Source organism: Nanorana parkeri, unplaced genomic scaffold (genome assembly GCF_000935625.1).
Source record: "Nanorana parkeri isolate BGI_ZX_2015 unplaced genomic scaffold, ASM93562v1 scaffold570, whole genome shotgun sequence".
NCBI lineage: Eukaryota > Metazoa > Chordata > Amphibia > Anura > Dicroglossidae > Nanorana > Nanorana parkeri.
The window spans coordinates 239,954-267,482 of NW_017306838.1; the positions used below are offsets into that span (position 1 = coordinate 239,954).

Below are 27,529 nucleotides of genomic sequence, written 5' to 3' on the forward strand. Positions count from 1 at the left end.
ACAAATACACTGCGCTAGCGTTAAAGAAACACAGTATCCAATTACATTTTAACTATCATTTCTCAGGTCAGGTAGAAAATTAAAGCAAACATCTGGTTAATTGCAGTAGGCAATACAAGCTAAACCATGTACACGCATGGTATAGTTTGTATACAAAACTAAAAATATTTCTTCTGGGAAACACACCTCTGATTAACAAAGATGGGACTAGTGGGCCAGTGCCCAAAGGCAAAAAAAGAAATGGTACTCCATTACCAGTTGGCAGTATTCTGCATTGCTGTATAATGTATTGCTAAAATTTGTAGTCTCTCTACAACTTGAAGTCAGTGGCAGATCTACCAGGCTCACAGCTGCAGCTGGGCCCTGGCGTTGCACCACTGACTCCAAGCTGTAGAGAGACTACAAATCACAGCCCAGACAGGAGGAATTGGGCCTGGTGACCGTTGACATTTCCATAAAAAGGCCCACCAAAATCCTTACACCAGCCCCGTGATTCTCCGAATCCGGCACTGGATGCACCGATACCAGTTTTTCTGTATCGAGTAAGAGTACCGATATTGTTTTTTCCAGTACTTGCCGATGCCTAATACTGATACCAGAAGTCCCATTAAGGAAGCCAGGTGGCGTGTAATGACTCGTCGCCCGGCTTCCCGATTATCCGGTGATGAGGAAGCATGGAGCCGGCTTTCTGTCCAATCAGGAAGCCGGGGGCGGGTAATGACTCACCGACCGGCTTCCTGATTGGCCAGAGTATTCATCCAAATGCTCTGTATCATCACCAATACCAATATTGGTGCTGGTGCACCCCTAATGTTGATGATTAGGTTTTTATGGTATTATATGCATTAAAAACTGTTCTAAAACATGAACATGCAGAAAAGTAGAAAGAGGTTATCAACTTAAAGGAGCACTATTATCATTTTAAGTTCTGTATAGTAATCTGTGTGACCATTCCTCCAGGTGCAAGTTCAGGAAAGGGAAGGCCAGACAGATTGGTGGTGGGAGGAGGGTAGAAAACATAAATTTGAGAAAAAGAATTGTTGTGAGGGTAGGGCATTTGTGGTACGGGATGCCTATTTCAAATATTTGCACTTTAATGAGCAATATAAATTCTGTGATTAGATATGGGGAAAATGGGCATATGACTAGACAAAATATATTTTACCATCCATGTTGCCTTTTTTCTCAGTTTTATGTATATTTTAAAGTAGTAAGCTATTGCTAAGATGCAATATACAGAATTTATTGTGTAGATTTTTATGACCAAAACGTTTTTGTATGTCTTCTGCCAAAACATTTTTCATAGATTGGTAAAGAATGGGAAATAATTAAAGCTTCTGTCAGGGCTTTTACCACTGTCTGTGTGTCCCCTAGAGGGAGTGCCCTGCTCTTTCTGCTCCACTAAAACTGCAACAGCAAATAATAAAATATCTTTCCAATGAAGACAAACAGCAATGAAAAAACACTTCTTTTTTGCAGTAGGAAAGTGTAAGATTAGAGCTTCTGTTACGACTTTATTGCTTTTGTTTTCCGATTGTTTCAGGTAGTGATAAGGTATAAATAAAACAGTAAGTCAGTAAGTCTCACCGCTGGGGGGACACCATGATAAATAGAGTAGAGGGCTTCTTACCTTTCCACAAGTACCCAAAACTAAAAACCAAACGTTTAGACTGAAGCGGGACTTAAAATGTATGATCATCTTAAGCCACAGTACTCTTAAATGTACTTTTCTCATACTACAAATCCTTTTTAATTCCATTCTTATATGTATATCCTGTATAATCTCAGCCTACCTTCCACTGAACTGAGTGAATAATATTCCAAGTGCCAAGTTAGTGAGCTGTTAAATAATGATGGATATGAAAGCTATTCATGAGAAATATGTAATTCCCAGTACAAAATACAACATTTCATTATTATGAGGACTTTATTTTTATCAGGTGAAAGATACCAGAGTGCTTATCGCAACAAAACAGCAGAACATGTTGGAAAGACTTCAGGAATCCAATATCCTCTTGGAAGACATTCAGAAAGGCTTGAATTCCTATTTGGAAAAGAAAAGATTATTTTTCCCAAGGTAAGAGTCTGTTAACAAGAAATCTTAAAGTATTCCATCTCTTGTGTTCAACAAAGAGAGTGAACACTGTTTCCTTTTCCCTATACCTAGTCTAAGCATGTATTCTTATCGAAATCTATTTTGACTAAAATGTGCAACCTTTGTGTTGCATTCTTTCTTTCTTGTCTTTCTGATTTAAAAATCTTGGACTACTTAAATTGAACCTGTCTGTCATTTTGAACCATTAAAAGTTAATGTCCTACCTGAACCTAGCCATACATTAAAATCTGAATGTACAGTCTCTGTATTAATTAATTATCTCATTTAGATTTATCTAGGACTATTCATTGGTAGTGGTTGCCTAAACAATCAATTCTGTTTATATTCAATCAGAGAGACCTTCATATTACATACAGATATTCCAATGTATTGCATGAAGCCAGATTATAGAGATCATTATACTCTTCCAACCCTCAGTCTTTTTATTAACGTTCCCCAGCATGATGCCCTTTGCCATGGATTCCTTAGTAAATGTCCCTTTGAGAGCAAACAGCCAACACTTTTTCTTACTTCTGGCTCTCATATATGGCAGTTCCTGTGAGCTAGAGTTCCCACTAACTATCTGAAACAAATTAAAGTGGATCCTGATTATGTGGGCACTAAATGAGCTCTAACATAGTTATCATATGCACTTAAAAAATTAAAACCTTCAGCGTGCAAGTGAATAATGCAAGCCTTCAGCCTGTAGTGTTCATCTGAAGTTTTATTAGATTTTTGGCACATTTATTAGGGTATTTTCTAAATAAAACAGTACCAAATAAAAGCCTCATATGTCCCTAAAATGTACATGCTAATGCTTCTAGATTTTGGCTACACATCAGTGACTTTGGATTATGAAAGGGTTACCTAGAAAGTATAGAGTTTACCATTGCCAACATCTTTTTTTTAATATTACTAGTTCATGCTTGCTCAAAGGCTTTAGGACATTTGTAAGTCTTTGATGTAGAACAAGTATGCAGATTAGGAGTTCTGATTTTCCTGGTTTGCAGGGTTTTCTTTAAGAGCTGATACCATTAGCAGGCATCCTGTGTGTCTGCTATGCTTTTTTTCACTATATTTCTTTATTGATATCATATAGATTTTTTTTCCTCTCAAATGATGAACTACTGGAAATCTTGTCAGAAACCAAAGACCCTCTTCGAGTGCAGCCTCACTTAAAGAAATGTTTTGAAGGAATCGCCAAACTGGAGTTTACTGATGACTTAGAGATCACTGGAATCATCAGCTCTGAGATGGAAACTGTCCCCTTAGCACAGAAGATCTATCCAGCAAAGGCTAAAGTATTTGTTTAATTTATACATTATGCATAGAACACTTGCTGTTGCTATTAAGCTTGCACATTAGAAGAAGGCACACTGGCAGAAGGAAATGCTTTATTATATTGCTAACACTGAATTTTAGCATGCTAAGGTCTCAGAATTTATCGGTTAAACATACTTACTATTTCTCATGGCATAATGCCTATTGCATTATGCCATGAGTGCCATATAATGTTAGTATAATGCAGGAGCTTTCAGTGTACATTATAAAACATATTTTTTCTGACTTTAGAAATATCAAATCAAATCTAATACTAGCATGCTAAAAGTAGCAATAGAAATGCTTAAGTAAAAAGAAATTATGTTTCATTATAGCTAAGAACATGAAGTACATACTAACAGAGCACATACAGTAAATGTGGCGCAATACAATTTTAGTAATGTACATATACGCTTTTTCCAAGAATGGATAGCAGTGATACATGGGACCAGTGTAAGCTATGACTCCACAAATAACGTTTAGCTCTGGGTAGTGGTTTGTGTGAATGGACTAATTTCCTGTGTCCCTGTTTAAGTAATAGGTAATAGGAGAGATAAACTAAGTGAAACATTTACAGTAGTACTTTTATTTTATATTTCCTTGTCTGACCTGCTCTAAAGTAAAACTGGAAGCACAGCTGAAAGGGTGTGAGTATGCAGGGGTCAGCATAGAGGAGTCATAAAACTCTGCAGTGCAAGTAGCTTAGAATCAACTTTGCTTTCTTTGCGGGTTCCTGATCTGTTGACTGTAGCTCAGTGGTAATTCTTTATATGCAGCAGATTGCATACTCCCTTCATTAGTGGATTGTGGTTTTATTTTCTTGCCTAATATTCATGTGAAATGGTTGATTAAAAAATGTGGAGCCTTATTGCTCGAGTTACAAAATCTTGTGACTCCTCTTAGCTGCCCCCAGCCAGCTAGTTCCGCTCGTGTGTTTCTAAATGTCTAATAAAGGTCAGACAAGGCGAAAAGAAAAAGAAAGATGCCTCTCGCCTATTAAGCCTGATATTGGGCCACAATGTTTAAAGGAGAACTATGAGGTGAGTGATTTTCATTCAACCTCATAGTTCGAGCCGACGTGTGACAATTAAACTGTCACGCGTCGGCTCAATAGATCGGGAAGTGAGCGAACACATACCGTCGCTCGCTCACTTCTTGATCATGTCCCTGCAGAGAGCTGTGCCTGTCACTCACGGCTCCCTGCAGGGATTCCCCCCTCCTAGCTCTGATCCTCCAGCGCTGACTGGCGGAACGGATGCGGGAGGGGGCAGGCACAGCTGGCTCTGCCTTTAGATAGGCAGAGCCCACTGTCAATCACACAGCTGGGTGGATCTCAATAGTAATGTCGGGATCCGTCCTGGCTGCGGCGGTCTCAGTATACCGCAAGCTGTAGCTCACGATATACTGAGCTTTGGGTCACGGGAGGACGCTAGTTTATGTCCTTCCATGACCCTTAGGAGAATTATGGGGAAAAGCACTGACCAAAAACCATTGTGCAAAACAATCCAATAGACAATATAGAATTATACTATAGTATTTCCTCTGTAGTGACTGAGGTGAAGCTCTGCTGACTTCCATCATCCAATTATGTGCAAACAAAATGACTGTTTAACAGTTGACCAATGTTTTGCCACGCGTCCAATCGCACTGCGGGTGGGGGGACGTGACTGCAGTGTCATTGACTTCAATGCACTGCAGCGCCTCCTCCCACCCTAGAACGAAGGGGGAAGTTTAGTGAGCGATTGCTATGCGCTGCAGGAGCTTACCGCTCTGTAACGCACTGCAATTAGTGTGAATGGGCCCTTAGGGGTTGGTTTACTAAAGGCAAATAGGCTGGTCCCCTTTGCAAGGGAAATTTTCTTTAGCTTAGTGAATGTGGTCAAAATTCACTTTGCAAAAAATAATGCAATCATGTGAATGAAAAATAAAAAAAATAGTACTTTTGCTTGCATATGATTGCATGAGCTTCATCTCATTTACTATCCCTCATTCACAAGGAAAATTCTCTTGCAAAGTGAACATACTATTTACCTTTAGTGAATCAACCACTTGAAGTCTTTAGGGGCCTTTCCCATATACAGTATGTGTTGCAGTAATGCATGGTAGAACTCACATTACTGCAATGCACATTAAAGCCGGTGAAACACTGCACACAAAGCCATCAGGCATGGAGCTTCGCATGCAGTGTGTGAGCTAAGTGCAGGCAGATGAATGACAGCACCTTCAGCCAACTGGCTTGCGCATAACAACCGGCTGGACTTCGCATCCTGCCGCGCAGGTTTATAATCTTTCATCTTGGCCACCCGTCTGCTCTACTACGCGTGCAGTGTGTCACAGCCTTAACATGCAAGTGTGTTGCGATGCAGAGCTAATTCATTCTGAATGCCACCCCAATGTCCATATACAGTAACCAAAAATGTACCTGCATTTTAGAACACCACAAACCAAAGATGTAAACACATATTATATTATACTGGTTGAACATGATGGACAGGTAGCTTTTTTTAACCTATGTACCTATACTATATTGTATACATATTTTATTCATAGGTTCCTCGAAAGAAGTGGGTTTTACAATGGCCTGGTCAAGTAGTTATATGTGTTTCTTCAATTTACTGGACCAAAGAGGTATCAGATGCCATTACTGAAGGCACTCTACCAGTAAGTGAAATCCTATGGATTATATGCATTCACATTCAGTGTTCAGTGGCAAATATTTTGTAAGAAAAAAATATACATATACAAATATAATTTGGTTTAAAGATTACGTTATTTTCAGAGAAAATAAAGCTTAGCCTTTCTTAACAAAAGTAAAGCTGGGTATATACTGGCAGATTTTCATACAAAAAGTCTCATCAGAATATTCGATAATGGCTCAGAGACCTGATGAATGTTATTGGAAATGTTTACATCTTATAATTCGATTTTGGAATTAATGGAGTTTCACAAATGAAAACCACATTCACTGTTAGTATTTTGTATATTCAAGAAAAATTTTCCATCCTGCTTTTGTTGTTTTTCTTCACAACAGTCTGAGGACAAGAAGAGTTGGGGCTTAGATGTCTGCACATTTGGCAAGGGTTTGATAGAGGTGCAGGGTCTAAGGAGTGCCTTGTATTCACCAAAACTCCATGCAAGAGGAGATGGGTTTTGCTGCAGGACTTCTCCCAGGTTGCGGCCCACTAACACACCCATGCAGGCACTGGTGACAGAATACTGCAGAGACTACGAGAACACTGGGAAAGCGGGTAGCAGTAACAGAAGTCACGTGTAACACACTTGCAGTGCTGAGGTTTGGGATTCAGTGATACACAGAGGGGAAAGTGCATAATAGCACTGATGTTCAGGATTCATTGGTTCACAGGGGAGAGAGACAGTTGCAACACAGAGGTTCAGGATTCACTGTTTCAGAGGAGACAGAAAGTTGATGCAATGAGCTGCAAGATTCCCAAAGTAGAATGATGCACAAAGGGAGCAGCCTCAAGAGAATGCAGGACACACAGGAGCAGGAATGTTGTAATTCAGAGAGAGTGACCAGGTGCAGTGATGCAGGCGACTCAGACCAACAAACTGAGAAAGAGATTGTAGCTCTTTTTGAGTATGATGTTCACAGAAAAGCAGGAACACATGGAGTCTAATGGGCACAGGAGTACAGGCATGAAAGGAGTCTCTTGAAATAAACACAGAGGTATACTAGGAGCACAAAGGAGTCAAGAGGAGACAGTGGGAACAGAAATACAAGTATAAACAGAGGGTCATAGGAATCCACAGGAAGCAAGATGCAAACTTCAGTAGTAGGGGTACGACAGCTAGTCTACTGACATGTTGCTTTAACATAGAGCAACAGGTGCCCTAGCCCTATAAGGCAAAGGTTGAGAATGGATTAGCGATGGGGCCTGCAGCCTGTGATTGGCTGGAAGCTGAAAACCAAATTAAGAGGGAAAAACCCAGTGCTGGATCATGGCACGGTGAGCCCATCCTACTGTGTCTGAAAAAAGGATAACTGTACTTTTTTTAAAAGTACTTTTCATCTTTTAAAGGATAATTGCAACAGAGATTTGATTAAATGAATGCCAAAACTTTTTTTTTAGTTCCCTCACTTAGGAAGGATTTCCTGTCACTTTCTGTTGTTGTTGTTGGTCAGGAGGTGGAGGTAAATCTCCCCAGTGGGACACAGACAGCAAAAAAAAGCTGAAAGGGGTTATAACCCTCCATTACTCTATTTGAAACAAAACAAAAAGTTCTACTTTATAGAGGAACTTTAGGATTGCATTAGTGCTACCCACGATATAATATGTAGCAATTCATTTGTCCATTGGTATGAGCCTTTCTAAAGCAATAAAAATTGACGAGATTATCTGGCAATCAGTTAGCTCTTTTTCAGGAATCAGGAGTATTAATGTTATAAAAGAGATTGGATTATGTAAAAAAAAATAAAAAATCAAGCAACCCTAAAATGAGAAAAATATGTACGGCTCTGTTGCTGACATCCTTCTGAAAATGTAGTCACCTGTCTTTCTTCAATACTTTCTAAGTCTATATGCAAATCAAGAAAATGAGAGTGATGTCATAACTCCTTATCTGCACACTTGTTTCAGGTCATTGATTTAGAATCCACTAAATCTACTGAATTGCCCTGGCAGCAAAAGAGCTAGCATATTTAGAAAGAGGCAATGGCAGTTTCTATACTTCTGTAGTACGTTTCCTTAAAGCTAAACTCTGAGTTGGAGAAAACGTTACCCTTGCAATGGGTTCTTCCCCACATTGCAAGGGTTAAATGCTTGTTTTAACTAAGGGGATGATGAACAAGGCGAAATCCCTTATTATTTGCACTTGCAGGCTTCCTCCCCTTTGTGAGACCCTTTCTTTAAAGCTGCTCCTCCATTTTGCCCAGTCAGTCGCAGATTTCTAGTGGTCCTGCATTGTACGTGAGAATGCCGAGGGCCTGTCTACATCCCAGGCGCTTTGGACAGCAGAGAAGAGCACCAGCTGCCAAAGGAGCAAAGGATAAGATAAGAAATTTACCTTCTTTATCTTCCCTAATAAAAAACATGCAAAGCATTTAACCCATGCAGTGTGGATGGGGGACCCACTACAAGGGTAGATTTTTCTCAAGCCTAGAGTTTACCTTTAATCGGTAACTGAGAAAATAGTTATGTTTCTTGTTAAATTAGAGTTTACCGTAAAACGACTGTCTGATGATACCAACTGATACACCTCCTAAAGAATATTCTATTATTACTGCTAAATTACTTTTTTTCACTTCAGGGCTTCTTGGACAAAAGTAATAAACAGATCGGTGAGATAGTTGAGCTTGTCAGAGGGAAATTGTCTGGTGGTACCCGTGCTACTTTAGGAGCGCTCACTGTTATTGATGTGCATGGTAAGAGCTGTTGCCAAAATTACTTTGATGAAAAATTGAAGGTATAATGGTTTGCTTTCATATTGGAACAGATCTCAGCTTTTGTAGACATGATTACTTTTCTGTCATTGAAAGAACTGTAGGTTGCTAAGATTGACCTCATAGATGAGTAGTGTATGTGGAGAATGCCTGTAAAGCATATTCTTAGAGGGACTGGTGGAAGATGTGACATTTCTCCACATTGCACAGAAGAGCTATTTGACTGTATAGCTTACTTTACAAATCATTTATATCATGGATGAGTGAGAGATTCCGTAATATTTTGCAAACTGCTAGCTGCCACTTGCTATTTTCAAATAATTGCAAATCTGTATTGCCCTATAATTGAACAATCATGACCAATTTCAGAATCTTTCATTGCAAGAATTGACATACTGTCATGCCATTGCTGACCACTTCTTTGACAATGCTAGTTTCCTGGCTGTCATGCTGATTCTTGTTTTCAAAGTTTTTATTGGTTTTCAGTACTTATACAGTTCCACTCACAGACCGCAATATCCTTATATAAACATATAATATATGTATCCTAAACAAGCATTATATCACAATCAATGGTCCTTCAACGGCAACAGGGCTAAAGAATGCTTACCTCTGTCTAATGTGTTAATATAATACCAAAGCCCCCCGCAACATGATTCTAAACCCTCATCATACCTGCTATAGAATGGGGGGTCGAATAAATTCAATTTTCTCTCTTGCCATTGTAAGAACCGCTGTTAGTCACCCAATCTATGGGTATTGGATCCCTCTGAATGGGTCGTACAAGGCTCCCAACAAGAAGGGGAGCAACTGAAAACACAGTTTCAGTAAGAAATTTCATGCTGATTCTTGATTTCAATGTTCTCTGAGTGGAACCCAGAAGAGTAGAGATAAAGAATTCTGAAAATCTTCTGGCACTCATTTACAGCTGACTGTTCTAGGGGTTCTGACTCAAATGTATTGAAGCCAACTAAAATTTTCACAAGAAACCCAGCAATGTCAGACCCTAAACTTTTCTCATGGCAGTTATTTTAAGGGGCATATTTATAATGGATCTGACATTCAGCAAACATTTACTGCAGGTGAATATTTCAGGTGCATGTGTTTTAAATGACAGGGATCGATTTTCCACCTGTATATGTTTGGTTAACATTTACTGCTTTATAAATTTGCCCCTAAGTGCAAAATTGCATATATCCTAAAGCGTAGATGCATTTCCTAATTTAAATAGATCAAATTATGGAAACTACCATCTTGTTTAGGATTACTGGATTCGCCAAAGTTAATTCATATGCATACTTACATCAGTCATGTAAGGATGCTTATACTATACCTAAGTGGACCACTCAGGTTCCTATAAGGTTCCTATCAGTAGAACTGTAGAACTGTAGTAGCTGGTGCTACAGCAATCTTGCGAGTCCTGTATGGCACTGTGCTGAGCAGCTTCCGCTTTATCTAAAAACACAGGGTCGTTCGCTCTGCACAGCAGCCTTTCAAAGAATGCTTTGTATTTTTACCAATGAATACAAAGTGACTGATTGGATGAGGGATACCGACACCATCATTCACCACTTGTCCAATCAGTGAACGCCTTGTATTCAATGATAAAAATACAAGACATTCTCGCAATGGCCACTATGTGAGCAACCCCCTGTGTTTTCAGAGCAGAGGGAAGATGCTTAGCTTAGTGCCATTCAGAACCAAGGAGATGGCTGTAAAGCACTGCAGTAACTCTGGCTACTACAGTTCTTTACAGGATCCATATGTGCCAATCAGGTAAGGTATATGCATACTAACAAGTTGGACAAATGTTAGCATGCATATTACTTTATATGTGGAGTTCGGCTTTAAATAATAAATGTACATTTATCAGTCTGAAATTGATATGCACCTTCTATTAACTGTATATCTCTTGCTACACTGAGCAATGGGAAATTTTCCACAACATCAAAGAAAGACAAGGATGACATTAAAAGGGCTAATCATAAATTCACAAAGGCATGAATTGATTATAATGTAGTTGCAAGAAGAAGGTAGCAATTTTCTGTTTTAGCAATCATGAGCTCAGTAGCACATTAAAAAGGACTTCAAGTATCTTTTTAACACCTTCAGGATTATTTAATATGTCAAGCCTGGTATGTTAAGTGCAATAACTAATAGCAAGCCAGTCAGGGGATAGAAGAGGCAGAGTGTGATTTGATTATGGACCATTGGAAGAACAGAAAAGTTCAGCTAACTATGGTTTGGAGGCAGAAGGGAGGATAATTGTGAATGGAGGGGACAGATGTAGAAGCAGTATCTGATTATGGACAGAAGAGAGGATTGGGAGAGTATTTAGGAACAGAAGCGGTTCATGGACTGCAGAATGAGAGAGAGTGGAGGCAATGAGGGAGCCAGTTGTGGATTGATACAAAGGACCCTGTACAAACTATCATTTATTACTTCTGAGCAGGGGAGGACTGGGCTGGGGCAATTGCCCCCAGGCCAGTAGACAAAAATGTTTGGTTGGTGGCAGGTGTGTGACTAGAAATCAAGGGGCCCCATAGCAAAATTTTGTATAGGGCCCTGTGATTTCTAGATACGCCCCTTGTAGAGTCCACCTGAGATCCCACATAGCCCACCTGAGAGTGACCCTGCAGAGCCCACCATAGACTCTCTATGGTGGGCTCTGCAGGGTGTCAGGTGGGCTGCTGTCGTAGGGCCAGGGGTGCCCCCTTACCTGGTTGTTGGCGGGTATGGTGCGGGTTGTAGGACCCTTGCTGTGGTGTCATGGTGCCCAGCGGCAGGGTTGCGGGTGCACGCGTGGCGTGCACGCGTCTTATTAGCCAATTTGAATGCTAATCATTCCCAGGGAGGGCCTCATTGACACACTTATCTCTGCTCACCATCCCATTGGCTCCCGGGGGTTGGAAGCTTCCTCATTGCTCCAATAACGGGGGAGTTCCTGGACCTTGCCAGGTCTAAATATCATCAAAACAACAGAATTCGTTAAATGTTCAAGAGCAGCTGTTGTTAAAGTGTTTAAAGACTGGACTGTCAGTGGCAAATCTGAACGTGCAAATTGTGGCCGTCAGCGACTAGTCAATGTTAGGGCAGAACGGAGAGTGGCAAGACTGGTACAAGACAACAGAAGGGCAACAGTGCAGTGTCAGATTCCTCGCATAACCTTTCAACATCTCGTGGAGTCACGAGGCGGCCTAACAAAGTCATCTCGTGGAGTCATCTCGTGGCCTAACAAAGTACTGATGGGGGGGTCATAATAATCTGGCCACTCAGTGTATAACAAATATATCCAAATACTGTATTCATAACAACAATGTGCTGAGCAGAAAAAAATTTATAGTTATATAACAGTGAAAATTACAAAAATGCGCTCAAAGATTCCAATATACATAAACAACATAGAAAAAAATCCAAAGTAAGTCAAATAATAAAATCTAATGTGCAAAAGTAACTGAATGTGAAGGAAGACACAGAGGGCAGTCCGCAGAGATGAACTAGACTTCCAGGTGGGGGAGGATGTTGTCACTGAATCTTATCAAACCTTCACCTTCACCCAGTGATTACAGGTAACAAAGGAGTGCTCACCCGGGGTTGTGGACCCACAAAGCAGATCTCAAACCACGTTTCCCTTCTTGTATAGGTGAGGGAAGCATGTATGTATGATAACAGATGGATCCTCTCAAATCAAAGGCACCAGCGTCAGATAAAAGAGAAACGCATGAAGAGGACAATCTGGTTGTCTGCAACGAGGACAATTGAGACATAGGGGTTGATTTACTAACCTTATAAACACGCCACAAACATGTATACACCTCTGTAGTGTGTTCCCTCCCAGCATGATCTATGGGTGGAATCCAAACACCTTTGTAGTGTGTACACACCCAGCAGGTGTGTTGTGCAAAGCCCTGCATGAATTGCAAGGTGATGTTGTGTAAATTAGCTCTATGTTGTGTTGCTTGCGTTGATGAATGCAGGAATGTAAATGCATGAGCTAACCATTTTTGTCTAAACTGTGAAGCAGCATTATATATGCATCATGTGCATGATTTTTCCACATATGGCATTAGTGGAAATATGCTTTTAGAGACTTTTTGGTTGATAAATACGTTTTGCTGTGTGAAAATCACACGCACCTGGTGCGTGCGTGTGTTTAGGTTAGTAAATCACCCCCATAGTATGGGACATAGTATGTAGTATGTACCGTCCAAAAAGCACAATTTATTGAATAAAAACAAGTATTCACAATGAAGCAGATAAAAAACAGAATAGATCAAGGCATCGGGTGATTCCCCCCAATGCACCTGAAAGGATACGATGAAACACCCGTCCATCCGGCTCTACTGATGTGATGACGTCAAATGCTCTGCCCAAAGGAGCATTTGAGTGGAGCATTTGATGGCGGAGCATTTGACGTCATCATCTCAGCTGAGCCGGACGGACAGGAGTTCCATCGTATCCTTTCAGGTGCATTGCGGGGATCACCCGATGCCTTGATCCATTCACTTTTTTTGTCTCTTTTCTCCTCTCCCCTCTGGTGTTATCTACTTTGCATGTGCCCGCACACTTCTTCCTTCACAGCCATTTGGGAGGTGAGAGTACTATGGCTGGTGAGAGTACTTTTTTTTTTAAATTATGGGGCATATATCTACTGCTTGCTAGTAGTAGATATATGCCAAAAAAAGAGATACTTTAATTCTACTTTACAACTCACTGTAGGACTACTGTAAGTATTAAAATAAAACATTTAGTCTTCCACACCTGATTTGAGTTTCCATTTATGTTCATGTTTTTATTGTTTAGAACTTTTTTTACAGTAAGTATAATAAAATGGTAAACTAAAAATGTTAACATAGGTTACTATTTAAAAAAATGTGGTTCTCATTAATAGACTTTTTAGCTGAAAAAGCAATTGTTCAATTTTGCCAAAATGAACAGCTCGTAACTAACCTTGGGGCACCATATTCACAGTATGTGATGATCATAAAATCATTCACAGAAAGGCAGTTTTATATGAAAATAAAGTTTGTAATCAAGTGAAATATATTCTTAAGATTTTACTGAAAATATAAAGAAGCACAAAGTGAGAACAATGTAAAAATTATGCGTGACATGAACCAGCTTTTAAAATTATCTAAGCAAGATGGATATTTTTTCACACATGAGGAGGTGTGATTGCAGGAAACATTTGTGTGGATGTACCGTAGTTACATTTGACAGGATGTAATTTAATTGTAATATTAAATTACACAATCTGTTCCTCTGTATGTGTTCTTGAAATAATTATATATCTAGATATAATCTTTAACATGACCGTGCCATAATGTATGGACTCTTTACTTTGCTGACAAGCCCTTAATTGATTATATGCTTGTACAGTGACACTAAAGTCTATTTCGCATTTACCAGTGTACGTATATCTATAATTCAAATTTGTAGGTGAAAATTGTGGGTAACTGTAAAAGTTAGGACTAAATAATCCAGAAATATTTTACAAACTCAATGCACAAAGCGGTTTTACTAAGCTGGGATTTAAGGGGAAAGACTGGCAAGTTTTATTGTGAAATAACAAAATGCAGTATAGTATTTCTGAGTCAATTACCAGAAATGTTGTACAAATTCGATGCACACTGTCGATGCCTATAGGCTGCAATTTCAGAGGCGGAGCCTGAGCAGGTTTTATCAGGAAATAAAAATTACATAAAAGCAGAGTGGTTATATCGCTCCGCATTCTGAGGTGTTATCAGGGGCGGACTGACATGGGGCCCCGGGGCAATAGGAGATTATGGGGCCCCCGGTGTCCCTGCCCACCCTCAAGCCACACCCACACACAGCCCCACCCACATATTGCAAGAGTCTGTAACACACTGGACGCAGGACTTTGTAATGCATTGGACGCAGGAGTCTGTAACACAATTGACACAGGAGTCTGTAACGCAATGGACGCAGGAGTTTGTGATGCAATGGATGCAGGAGTCTGTAATGCACTGGACGCAGGAGTCTGTAACGCAATGGACACAGGACTTTGTAATGCACTGCACTCAGGACTTTGCAACCAAGTGGACTTAGGACTGGAGCGAACTTATGCAATTTAAAAACAGAACACTCACAGGAGAGAGAATACAAGCCTTCCCCGGGCCCTGCTACCTGCTTGCCCACTCTGTCTCCTCAGTAAGTGCTGCCTGCTCATCCCGTGCACTTATGAAATGCCCTGCCTCCTGCAGAGCCCGCACTGTATGAGAGGCAGGAGGACAGCAGTGGCTGTGAAGGGAAAAGTGCCAGAGCACACAATGACAGCCCCAGAGCCTTCGTGCTGCCTGGCCAACCGTATGCTGCCACAGCGCCAGCCCAGCCTGCAGGACATCAAAGAGGCCTGGGGAGCAATTGTCTCCCTGCCCCCCCGGCCCAGTCCGCAGCTGTCAGTGGGGCTCCCCCAGCCATGGGCCCATCAAAAAGCATCATACATAACTACAATAAAGCATGTTTTGACTGCTAAAAAAGCCATGTGTCGTGTATCACAAAAAAAGGTACATGTACATGAAACCCCATTGCATTCAATGGGACCATGCGGCAACCACTGTGTGCACTAGCACACGATCGCGCTGTCCCGGGTATCCCTCAGATCTGAACCTAGCCTTATACACGGTATACCAGCACCACCTATACAGTATAACATACGGTATACCAGCACCACCTATACAGGTGAAACTCGAATAATTAGAATATTGTGCAAAAGTAATTGCAGTAAGTGCTGCAAAAGGGGCCCAAACCAAGTACTGAGTACATATGCATGCTTGTACTTTTCAGAGGTCCGATATTGTTCTATATACAATCCTTGTTTTATTGATTGCATGTAATAATCTACTTTTTTGAGGTTGTGGATTTGGGGTACTTGGGGTTTTCATGAGCTGTAAGTCATAATCATCACAATTATGACAAATCACAGCTTGAATTATCTTGCTTTGCATGTAATGAGTCTATCTCATATATTAGTTTCACCTTTTAAGTTGCATTAGTGAAATAAATGAACTTTGCAAGATATTCTAATTATTCAAGTTTCACCTGTATAGTATAATATACCATATACCAGCACCACCTATACAGTATAATATATGGTATTCCAGCACCACCTATACAGTATAATATACGGTATACCAGCACCACGTATACACTATAATATACAGTATACCAGCACCGCCTATACACCAGTATACCAGCACCACCTATACAGTATAATATACAGTATACCAGCACCACATACAGTATAATATACCGTATACCAGCACCACCTATCCAGTATCATATACTGTATACCAACACCACCTACACAGTATAATATACCGTATACCAACACCACCTATACAGTATAATATACCGTATACCAGCACCCCCTACACAGTATAATATTTTGTATACCAGCACCACCTATACAGTATAATATACCGTATACCAGCACTACATTTACATTTAATTATTATGTTATTTCTCTTTGAACAAAAGCCAGAATATTTAAATAATAAAAGACAAAACCAGACATTAAACTACATTTATAATAAAACAATTTACTTACAAAAAGAAGCTTTTCAGTGTTCTGCTGTGCCTTCGACTGCTTGCTTCGGCGGATTCTTCCCCTCCTTTCAGTGCGCAGGCTCAGTAAGCTCTTCATCCCTTGCCCAGAGGTCTGGCAAAGCAGGGACACTTTGTTCCTATGCGCATGTGCGACTAGATGTTTTATTAAAGATGGCTGCCAGTCATTGTGATACTTCTGAAATATGTGGAGAATGGCTGCATGTCACACATTTTTAATGTCAGCTGAAGGGCCCGTCAGAAAATGCCTAATTCCCTGTAACAGCGTGTAAAAATTTGTTTCCGGCATATGAGCACTTCCATGTTTAAAGATGGCAGCCATCTTAGTGACATACCTGTGAGGCAAGCAAAACTGAGGCAGGCCTGTGCGGATGAGCACAGAGCTCGCCGATTTTCCAAGTGGCAGCAGCCTGGAAAAAGTGTCTGTCCTGTTGTGGGCACTTCCAGGTTTAAAGTTGGCCATCTTAGTGACATTCTGTGGCAGGCCCGTGCCGAGGAGCACAGAGCTCGGAGAGTGGCAGCATGACTTAGGAGAGAGGCGAAGCTGGAAACCAATAAAGGTACCAGGAGCCTCTGTCAGGGCCCCTTACTGGCCGCGGGTCCTCGGGCAATGCCCGAGTGCACGAATGGTCAGTCCGCCCCTGGGTGTTATCCATTTTGGATACTATATCAGAAAATTGAGTGTAACAATAATTCAAGCTAGAAAAAAACACTACATAAATGAAACATCATACATTGGCACCATCTTATTATCTATTCTAAAGCCTGTTGTACCACCATACTTCAGGCTTTACTTAACTGAGTATAGATTCTGGTAACCGTTGACAGCTGAAAAACTACAGAGTTTAAGACCTTCACTGAAGGTTCAACACAGGAAAGGCCTCAAGTATTATAATAAAGCTCCATTCAAAGAGAGGTAGTGTTTCTTGAAATTTAAGTTTCTAATGCAATAAAATGGAAGCTTTTGTTTGCCTATTACATAACTATTAACTTTTTTTACAAACAATACAAAAAAAAAGCACATTTTCTTTTAATCTCATGTTACACATGGACACACACACACACACAATTTGTCCATTGAATGGCTGTTCCAATTCCCCTGTGTGAGATTTACACATGATCTGCAATCATGTTAACTTCAAATGTTTAGTGAATACCTTTTTTATTCACACATACTGTTTGTGACCAACAATCTGTGTTCCATACCTATCTTTGCCAGTCACCACTATTTGTCCTCTGAAAACGCACCCGCCAAATCCAAATGACCTTTTATTTCTAAGAAAGCTCAAATTCTTAGGAAAATTCAAAAAATGTTCTGTTTTCCTTAGAACATGTTATATTATATTATTATTATTATTAGGATTATTATTATACTGGATTTATGTAGCGCCAACAGTTTGCACAGCTCTTTACGATATAAGGGGAAGACATTACAGTTACAATACAATTCAAAACAAGATGGTTAGGCAGGCCCTTCAAGTGAGAGCTTACAATCTAAAAAGGCGGGGCAAGTGATACCAAAGGTGGTAGCTGTGTGGGAATAAGTTGTTTGAGAGAGTAATATTTCAGTGGTTAGGTTGAGGAGGGATAGGCTTCCCTAAAGAGATGAGTTTTCAGGGATTACCTAAAAAGAACCTATCATTTTGCCATCTCAGTGCTCTGTGTAAAGTTCTTCTTTACAGGTAAGCACTGAAATAATAACTCAAAGTATCTGTCTCTTAGCTATGTAGGTCACTATTCTCTTAGCAACAGATATTTCCCAATTTAATACTAGCTAGAAGGGAGTTTGGGCCATGCTGGGTTAGTATTGCATGTGATGTCTTCTTTGCTGCCTACAGCATATTGAAGCAGGACTTGGAACAGACTTCCTTTCCTGCTATAGACATATATAACTTTGTGGAACAGTATATATTTTCCCAAGAAGTACATAATAAATTAGAAACAGTCACTCATACAGTAGCTATTCACACTGAATAATAATTACTGAATGTTGTGTTTGCCTGAAGTTCTGTTTAAATATAAAGCACCTGTCTTAGAATCTACAATGTGGCTTAGTTAACATCTTTAATATTGCTTGGTTTTGACACAATAAAAATAATTGCCTTGGGCTAGTTTAAGTTTTGGAAAATGATAGAAGGTTGTGCAGAAATATTAAGCCAAAAATGAATTGTTCTTCTCTATATTGTTTACCTAATAGACAGAAGTCTGAGCCATCTATCAGTTCATGAACAATATCTTTCATTTTACAGTGCATTTAACAGAAGCATCTTCCATTACAGCTTACGGTGTAGTAATGTGCAATTCCTGATAGGTGTGACAGAAATAGATGAGTTTGGTGTCATATGCACTCCTGCTGATAATGAGAGATGCAGTTTGCTATGTGTAACGTTGGAGAGCTCACAGAGCACTCGCACAGAGCTTTTCCATCAAACATAAAAAGTTTTTATTTTTCTTCTTCGAGCCAGTAAAAGACAGAAACACAAACGAAAGCTTAACTTCAGCCAAATTCAAACAATATAAAGTTTGCTTATCTTCAGCATATAACACAAAGTCTTCTTACCTTTCGACAAATAGGATATATTATATTGTCTCACTGACTCAAGGTTGTCCCATTCACTCACAGTGTCCCAGTCCCAGGGACTCTCTCTCTCTCAGCCTGTCGAATCCTCCAGCCTTCCTGGCTGTTGCTTGTGTGGCTCCACCACACCACCTGACTTGGCCTTCGTGTGCCTCCAACAGGTTACTGTATGATGCTGCTACGAACGAGCCTATAGCTGGCCACAACTCCTGTCAGTTTTGCTGGACAGCTTTGCCTGCACAGGAATCTGCTCTGAAAATTGGACCTTTAAATGGCATATACAGTAAATGGTATAGGCTTTGTATGTTCATAAATTATAGATCAAATTCATACAATATGACTAATGTAAACAATCCACAATATGGCTTGTAAGTAGGTAACATAATAAAACTGTGCAATTCTCCACAGCTCGTGATGTTGTTGCCAAGCTGACCCAGGATAAGGTGACCAACCTGAGTGATTTCCAGTGGATCTCCCAGCTAAGATACTATTGGGAAAATCGAGATGTTATGGTCAGAATGATCACTACTGAAGCCAAATACGGCTATGAGTATCTTGGCAACTCCCCGCGTTTAGTGATAACTCCACTCACTGATCGCTGCTACAGGTATGGAGGTGAAATAAGATTGAGTATCCGGTGTTGCTAAGGTAATCCGAATAATTGAAAAAGCTGTAGAAACGAGTTCATTACTGTGGAGTAGTAAGACTTTTTACAGATTGTTACAGATTTAATGGTCAGTTATCTGCTACACTTATAACTTTTGCTTCTTTATTCACATTTCTTTCTATTAATGCACAATTAAATGTGTGCACACTGATGTGCACTTGTTTGCTTTAGCTTTGTTTTCATTTTTTAAATCTATTTGGCTATTTTGATCATCAGTGTTGTAGCTAAACTGTCTATAGTGTGAGCTTCAATTATATGTAGGATTGTTGTCTCTGCCACAGAACGTTAATGGGGGCACTGAAGCTAAATCTTGGTGGTGCGCCAGAAGGTCCAGCTGGAACTGGTAAAACAGAAACTACAAAAGATCTTGCTAAAGCAATGGCCAAACAGGTAACCTCTTCTTAACAGTGTTGTGTCTTCATATAAATGTAGTATGTATATGTGTCTGCTAGTTATGTATTTTTTCATTTTCCTGTTCTGCCATACTCTCATCATCCCGTGTCTTATGCAGCGGTGTATTTAACTTTGCTGCTGCCCTAGGCAAGGCAGCAACAATGTCTATTCACCTTTATATCTGTCTGCTTTTCATGTCATCTCACTTTATCCTTAGTCACTAAGCATCCAGAGATATACTTAAGACTTGTTCAGGCTTCTGATGGCTTTTTTTTTTTCTTCACTAGACACGTCTTTTTTTCAAAATACATTTTCCTCCTTTACTTTCTCATTTTTTTATTGCTGATGGTAGAAAATGTGTGATCTGTTAATAGTGAATTTGTCCCATAGGCTGGGGTTTTATTAGGCTTAAGTCTGCCTTATAGTAATCTTAGCTTGCTATTAGATTTCTGTGGAAGTTCAGCTAAGGTTGCATGCACAACTTGCAGTATTATTACTGTCTTGTCAATAAGTCAAATGTTTTTGACTTATTTTGTATATTTCTCATTATATATACGGTTGAGTAAAAAGTACTGATGATATGCCGCAAGCAGTAACCAATTCCAGGGAACCATATTTAGATTTTTATCAGTGTAGATCATTCATAACAATGATAATTACCTGCTGTAGCATTTTCTTTATCGTCCATTGAGGGACATAGGGAATTTAGGAAATCCTTAACCAGTCAGGTTATACTGCTGCCTACAAGAGGTTGGGGCAGTGGCAAACAAAAATCGTTAAGCCAGTCCCATATAATTCCGCCCCCAACTGTCATATTTTATTCAGTGATCTAGGAGTTTATATTTTTGCTGCCTTTTGATTATTTTTTCATTTTATTTTTACTTCAGTCAAGATACTCAATACACCCACATTTTCTTCTTTGGTGACTTCAATCAAGATGTCTCTTTTCAAACACACATAGAGGACAGTCCCACTGCAACGGATAGCCCATACTCCTCTCCTGCTTCTATGGGCCATTTCTCTATATTCCCAGAGATCTCCCTATTATTATAGGGTCATCCTCAAAGGAGCTTTTTATAGCCCCACTGGGTGAGGCCGAGATCTCCCCTGTGTTCACATCCCCCTATATGTCCATTTTTGGATTGTTTCCTCCGTTTGCGCACAATTAATAGAGCAATCTGCAAGCAGAGGCTCTAACTGCTCTCCGGTGCCATTCATGGTAGCGTCTAATTCTGACCCTACTGAGCATGTGTGTGTCTGAAGCCTTTTGCCATCTTTATATTCAGAGTGCTCACAGTCTACTCCTGGAAAAAATGTATTTGAACAAGTTCCATGTGACTTGATTTACAAGGAGTTTTTTCTAGCCTATTTGACAATATCTAACATATTCTACCCTGCATTTGGAAAATCAGCCTGCTGTTATAGGCCTTCCTCTACAAGGACTGGAAACAACCTATGGATTTATGGGAAGCAGCTTTTTTTTTCTTAAAAAGAATTTATCACTAAGTGGTCTGTAGATGCTCCAGCCATATTCAGTATATCTTAACAAGCATACCAGGTTGATTATGTTTTTACCTTTTTAATGGCATACAGTTGGACTTCCTATTTAGATCTCAGTTTGAATCAACTGGACTGACGCTGTGTCCTTTGTTGGCAGTGACTTTGATTTGGGAAACCATGTCTCTATGGATCCAATCCCTTAATTCGGATCCCCCCATCACATACGCAAACCCTCATGTTCTGGAGCTTTTGGAATAAATGTATGGAGTCCTGTGCTTCTACCTTGACGGACTCAAACAAGCATCTAAGCTTGTATCTTGCATAGGGATGATGTCTTTTTATATGCATATGGCACTTTGGCTACATGCCTGGGATGTTGAAGATACATCCAAGGAATATCTGATTCACTTGCCCTTTAACGGAAGGTGTCTCTTTGTTCCTGCCCTTGATAATGTTATTTGTGACTCTACTGGTGCTCGGACTGTGCACCTGCATCAATGCATGAGATTTGTGGATAGGACAAAGGAACCTCATCCTTCATCTATCACTACATTAGTACATTGTAGGGGACCAGGGTCTACGTCCCACTCAAGCCACAGATCTTAGAGTCATAAGCCCCTTGTGTCATCTGCTCAATCTTCTGCACAAAGATACAAGTTTGCTCATCCTTCTAAATCCCTTGTTAATTTGCCTTTTTGCAGCTTGTATGCTCAAGCTTCCCCCTTTAGCTTCCACTCTAGATCATTAAATCGGGTATCTTCTATAGCTTTTTCTTTTCACCTTTCTGGTATTACTGCACCACATTGTGCATTTTCCAAGATTCTTGGAAATGGTATACCTCTCGAGCACACACTCCTTCCCACTAAGGCATGGGTAGCCAAACTCCGGCCCTCCAGCTGTGGTGAAACTACAGATCCCATGATGCATCTCTCTCCAGGAGTCATGTCTGTGAGAATATTGCAATGCCTCATGGGATTTGTAGTTCCACCACAGCTGGAGGGCCGGAGTTTGGCTACCCCTGCACTAAGGAGTCTTTTTTTCATCATGGATGACTGCACCCCTTACAATGCTTAATCCTCTTTAGCCCTATCCCTCTCCTGAGAGACATTTTGACCTATAATGCTAATGTCCACCTTCCCTATGAAGGACCTGACTCTTCAGTGTCCTTCAACAGTTCTGAACCATGCTCATAGCACTCATCCTTATGTCAACCCTAGGGCCTGGATGACGTGCTCCCTGTGCTAAACAGTGTTAACTGTGTCATTATTAGCTACACTGTCTTTCCTGGAGCCAAGATATTGTCTTTTGAATCCCTTCTTTTAATAATCCCACTTTGAACAGTGAGGGATCTGCATTTGAGTACCCCTCCTTTCTTCCTTGAAAGAAAGTATGTATCGCTATCTATACTGCTTTGAAGGGTCAGCAGGCAGGACACAGTTACCTTGTTGCAGATTTCCCTTACATGACATAGTGTAAGTCTGAAGACCTTCATGGGACTTAATTACTAGAAGATATATATTTTCCTGTAACCAAGCTGCAGTCGTCTGAGGAGATCTTCTTAGATTCCTTCTTCTTTACTGTTCTCTAGCAGATGAATATTCCTAATGCTAGTAGAATTTTTAGGCAAGTAAAAAGCACTTATAAATGTTATCCCAATTTTGCTGCAGAAGTGCTTTAGGCCACTTAAAGCCTTTCCTGCAGTTGTCCAAATCCATGTCACTGTTAGACATTCCCTAAGGAATTTGTTTTTTCTCTAGGACTTGGCCCAGTAAAATTTTCTTTTTTTTGACCACATTATTTATTAGCCTAGCTTTTTCTCATTGAGGTAGCATTCTGCACCACCTGTTTTTTGGGTTTATATGGGGGTTGGCTTAATGTTTTTGTTGCCTATGTCCCAACCTCCTGTAGGTGCCGTATAACCCGTTTGTTTAAAAATTCCTCAAATTCCTGTGTCCCCTAATAAACTTGGAGATATTTTTTTTTTCATTTGTGCAAGCTCCTTGCACAAATGAATTTGCGAATAGAATCACATAATTTGTATCATATGCACAATATGCAATGTGCATATCACCTATGTTACTGGGTACCTCAGTTTAGAAATTTCTCTATCAGTCATGTATAAGTCAATACCAGTTTCTAATTGCTTTTATCTAATTAGATGACATAGCATATAGAAATATAGGGGCAGTTCTCTTCAGCTTTTAGTAAGGATGTTAAACAAAAGTACTTTTGGTATGTTAATCAAATCAGTAACTTTATTTGCAAAAAGGCATAACAACAACAAACAAACGCATTTGTTTGTTGCCGTTATGCCTTTTTTGCAAATAAAGTACTGGATGGACGGATCCCCTTGCGAGTGCCGTTTTTTTACCTATTGTTTAGTGAAAGCTCCGGTGGAAGCTTTACCAAGCATCGAGGTTCAAGCAGCAATATTGGAAACGAGGGAAGAGCTGCTCCATGTTTCTAAACTGTTGATCAAAAGTAAACAGCATGATAATGCAACACAGTCTTGTTTTCTTTTGATTTCTCACACAGTGCGTTGTGTTTAATTGCTCAGATGGCCTTGACTATAAAGCGATGGGTAAATTCTTCAAAGGCCTAGCACAGTCTGGAGCCTGGGCATGCTTTGATGAATTCAACAGAATTGAGGTAAAAGGCCAAAGCAAAAATGTGCTATGTTTTTTGTTTATAAATGTTTTTATTTAAAGGAGTGGTTCTCTAAACAGGTTTTAATGGAGGAGGGGAAAATAAATGATGTTTGTAAGTCTTCATCATCATCATGATGTTAAGCAGTTTGGGTTCTGTTGCTGTCTATGTCTCTGCATAGAAAGATAATAATCATCCAAACATTTTTAAAATCTTATATTGATTGTGTAACGTACACAGTATGTCTGTATGTAGGTTGAGGTGCTGTCAGTAGTGGCCCAGCAGATTCTCAGCATACAGCAGGCAATCATCAGGAACATGAAAACTTTCCTGTTTGAAGGAACAGAACTGACCCTCAATCCAACATGTTCTGTGTTTATCACTATGAATCCTGGATATGCAGGTCGAGCTGAACTTCCAGATAATTTAAAGGTATGAGATTTTCTTCCAATTAGCAACATTGTAAAAGGCAGCAAATATGTAGTTTGTTTTTGTTGATTTAATGTATTTAGAGCACTAAAGGTTATATCTGATTGGTTGGTAAAGGTTATTAACTTGATTGCTATCTGGACTACATTACACCAATCAACCATAACATTATGACTACTGATAGGTGAAGTGAATAACATTATCTCATTACAATGGCACCTGGAAATGGATGCAGTGGCGTACCTAATAAACAAAGGGCCCTGCTGCAAGATTTTATCCTGGGCCCCCCTCCCAAGAGGGGGGGGGCAGATCACACCGGCCGTACCCCCTGATGGCAGTGTTCTATCAAAGTTTGTCACTACGTTAGAATGTGTGACCGGTGACGTCACACATTTTACCGTAATCTCGCCCAGTTTTTCGGCGGTGGAATATGTGACCGCCAATAGGTGAAGCATTCTAACGCTTTGTCAGGTGTTCCAGGGCAGACCTGCATCGCAGATCACATGTGCAGGAGAACCGATCTTTTTGAGTGCAATCTCACATTTCACCGAACTCGCAAAGTCGGATAGAAGTGGCATTTCAGGACCGATCAACTGTTCCAGGGCAGATCTGTTCTGCACATGCGATCTGCGATGCAGATCTGCCCTGGAACAGCTGACAAAGCGTTGGAATGCTTCACCTATTGGCGGTCACACATTCCACCGCCGAAAAACTAGGTGGGATTACGTTAAAATGTGTGACCACGTGACCGGTCACACATTCTAAGAACAGCGGTCCTGTCTGTAATCATATAAACAGAGAAATAGATTATAATAGGCAACATTACAGTGTAATGTTCCCTGTTCTATTATAATCCATTTATAATCAATTTTTCTAATTAAATGAAATAACAGCACACAGTGCTTAACACCATCATGAAACGAAATAATATCACACATCAGGATGTACGAAAAGTGGTCGAAGGAAGGAAAACTGGTGAACTGGCAACACGGTTATGGGTGGCCAAGACTCATTGATGCACTTGGGGAGCGAAGGCTGGCCCATGTAGTCCTATCCAATAGAAGAGCTACTGTAGCTCTACTGAGCTCAGTTGCTGAAAAAGTTCATGCTGGTTCTGATAGAGAGGTGTGCATCATAGTTTGTTACGTATGGGGCTGTGTAGCCGCAGACCAATCAGGGTGCCATTGCTGACCCCTGTCCATCGCCCAAAGAGCCAACAATTGTCAGGTGAGCATCAGAACTGGACCACGGAGCAGTGGATGAGGATGGCCGGGTGTGATGATTCACGTTTACTTTTTTTTTTACGTGGATGGCAAGGTGCGTGTATGTCACTTACCTGGGGAAGAGATTGCACCAGGATACACTATTTTAAGAGGACAAGGTACACCCCCTTGTCCTCCTGCCTTCTCCTTGATGCGGACCAGGAGACGATCGACCCGGTCCCGAGCGAGCGGTGGCACTCCAGGCCGGCCTGCTGACACGTGCGCCGGCGCCATCTTGGCTGCACGAGCTGCTTCTCTCACCTCTGCAGGCACACAGACGGCGGTGTGGGACGACATGGAGACGGATCCTGTGACTACTCCTGTAAGTGAAGCCCCCCTGTCCCCCCACTCCTCTCAGGACATAAACCCCCCAACTGCTACGATTGCTATACTAGCGGCCATAGAGGCTAGTAAGACCACCCTCATGGCCAGGATGGACACTTTAGCGACCGAATGTGGCCTGATCCGTCAGGATTTGGATAAGATGAGGGGTCGCATAACCACTGTGGAGACACGTGTGGGGGAGTTGGAAGACACCTCAGGGGGGCACACACAAGATATCCGCAACCTCCAACGCTCATTGGCGCAGTTGACCGCACGCTCGGAGGATGCTGAAAACCGGTTGAGACGCAATAATGTGCGGGTAGTGGGGCTACCTGAGGGGATGGAAGGCCCAGATCCGACATCCTTTGCAGAGACATTCTTTAAGGAACTCCTGGACCTCCAGTCGGTCTCCTTGGCCTATATTGTGGAGCGGGCTCACAGAGTCCCTGCCGCCCCCCGACCCCCTGGATCACCTCCTCGCCCATTTCTCGTCCGCCTCCTCAATTTCAGGGATAGGGATCTGATCCTTACTACTGCAAGGAAGAAGGAATCGTCGCTGCTATACCGTAATGCTACAATAATGCTTTTTCCTGATTTTTCACCGGAATTGCAGAAAAAGAGGCGCTCGTTCCAGGATGTCCGACGGCGACTTCGCGACAAAGGCCTAAAATACAGTATGCTTTATCCTAGTAAGCTCCGGGTGCAGTTTACCGGCTCTACAAAATTCTTTGAGGATCCGACCACGTCATCGGACTGGCTGGACTCCGTCCGCTGAATCTCAGGTCGTATGGATTGCATTTCAGAGCTGACCACCAAGCTGCCATGGGGTAGATGTTTTAGCTTCCTGGCGGTGTGGGACTGATCCTGCAGCGTTAAGGGGTCACCGAGTTAGCCGGACACTGTGCTGAGGGTACATATACTCCTATAGGGAGCGGTGGGAGAGATGGGGTATTGTGTGTTTTTTTTATTGTAATTATATTGTAATAATTTACCTGTGCCTAGGGGAGGGGGAGGGTTATGGTCAGAGGGTTAGTTATTGGACCTTGCATGGTCCTTTACGGTTGTTGGCATACGTTATGCCGTAATGTATACACTGTTGCGTATGAATGGGGTGCTATGTTGGTGCCCGAATGTTACTGTAATGTAATTGTTTACTATGCAAAATGAATAAAAAGATTTTTCAAAAAAAAAGAATGGTTTGAGGAACACATCAACGACCTCCAAATTCTCAAGGTCTCAGTCCAATCGAGCATCTGTGGGATGTGCTGGAAAAACAAGTCCTATCCATGGAGGCCCTACCTTGCAACTTACAGGACTTAAAGGATCT

The 27,529-nt window shown here is 40.9% G+C and overlaps 1 protein-coding gene across 1 annotated transcript in view; it reads left to right on the forward strand.

Moving 5' to 3' along the window:
* DNAH3 (dynein axonemal heavy chain 3) overlaps nt 1-27,529 on the forward strand; it is a 239,155-nt gene that overhangs the window by 88,038 nt on the left and 123,588 nt on the right. Inside the window, 8 exon segments of the mRNA XM_018562281.1 lie at nt 1,941-2,077; nt 3,195-3,396; nt 5,966-6,076; nt 8,684-8,798; nt 19,390-19,588; nt 19,930-20,038; nt 24,077-24,190; nt 24,443-24,619. Of these exon segments, the coding sequence (XP_018417783.1) occupies nt 1,941-2,077; nt 3,195-3,396; nt 5,966-6,076; nt 8,684-8,798; nt 19,390-19,588; nt 19,930-20,038; nt 24,077-24,190; nt 24,443-24,619 (1,164 nt within the window).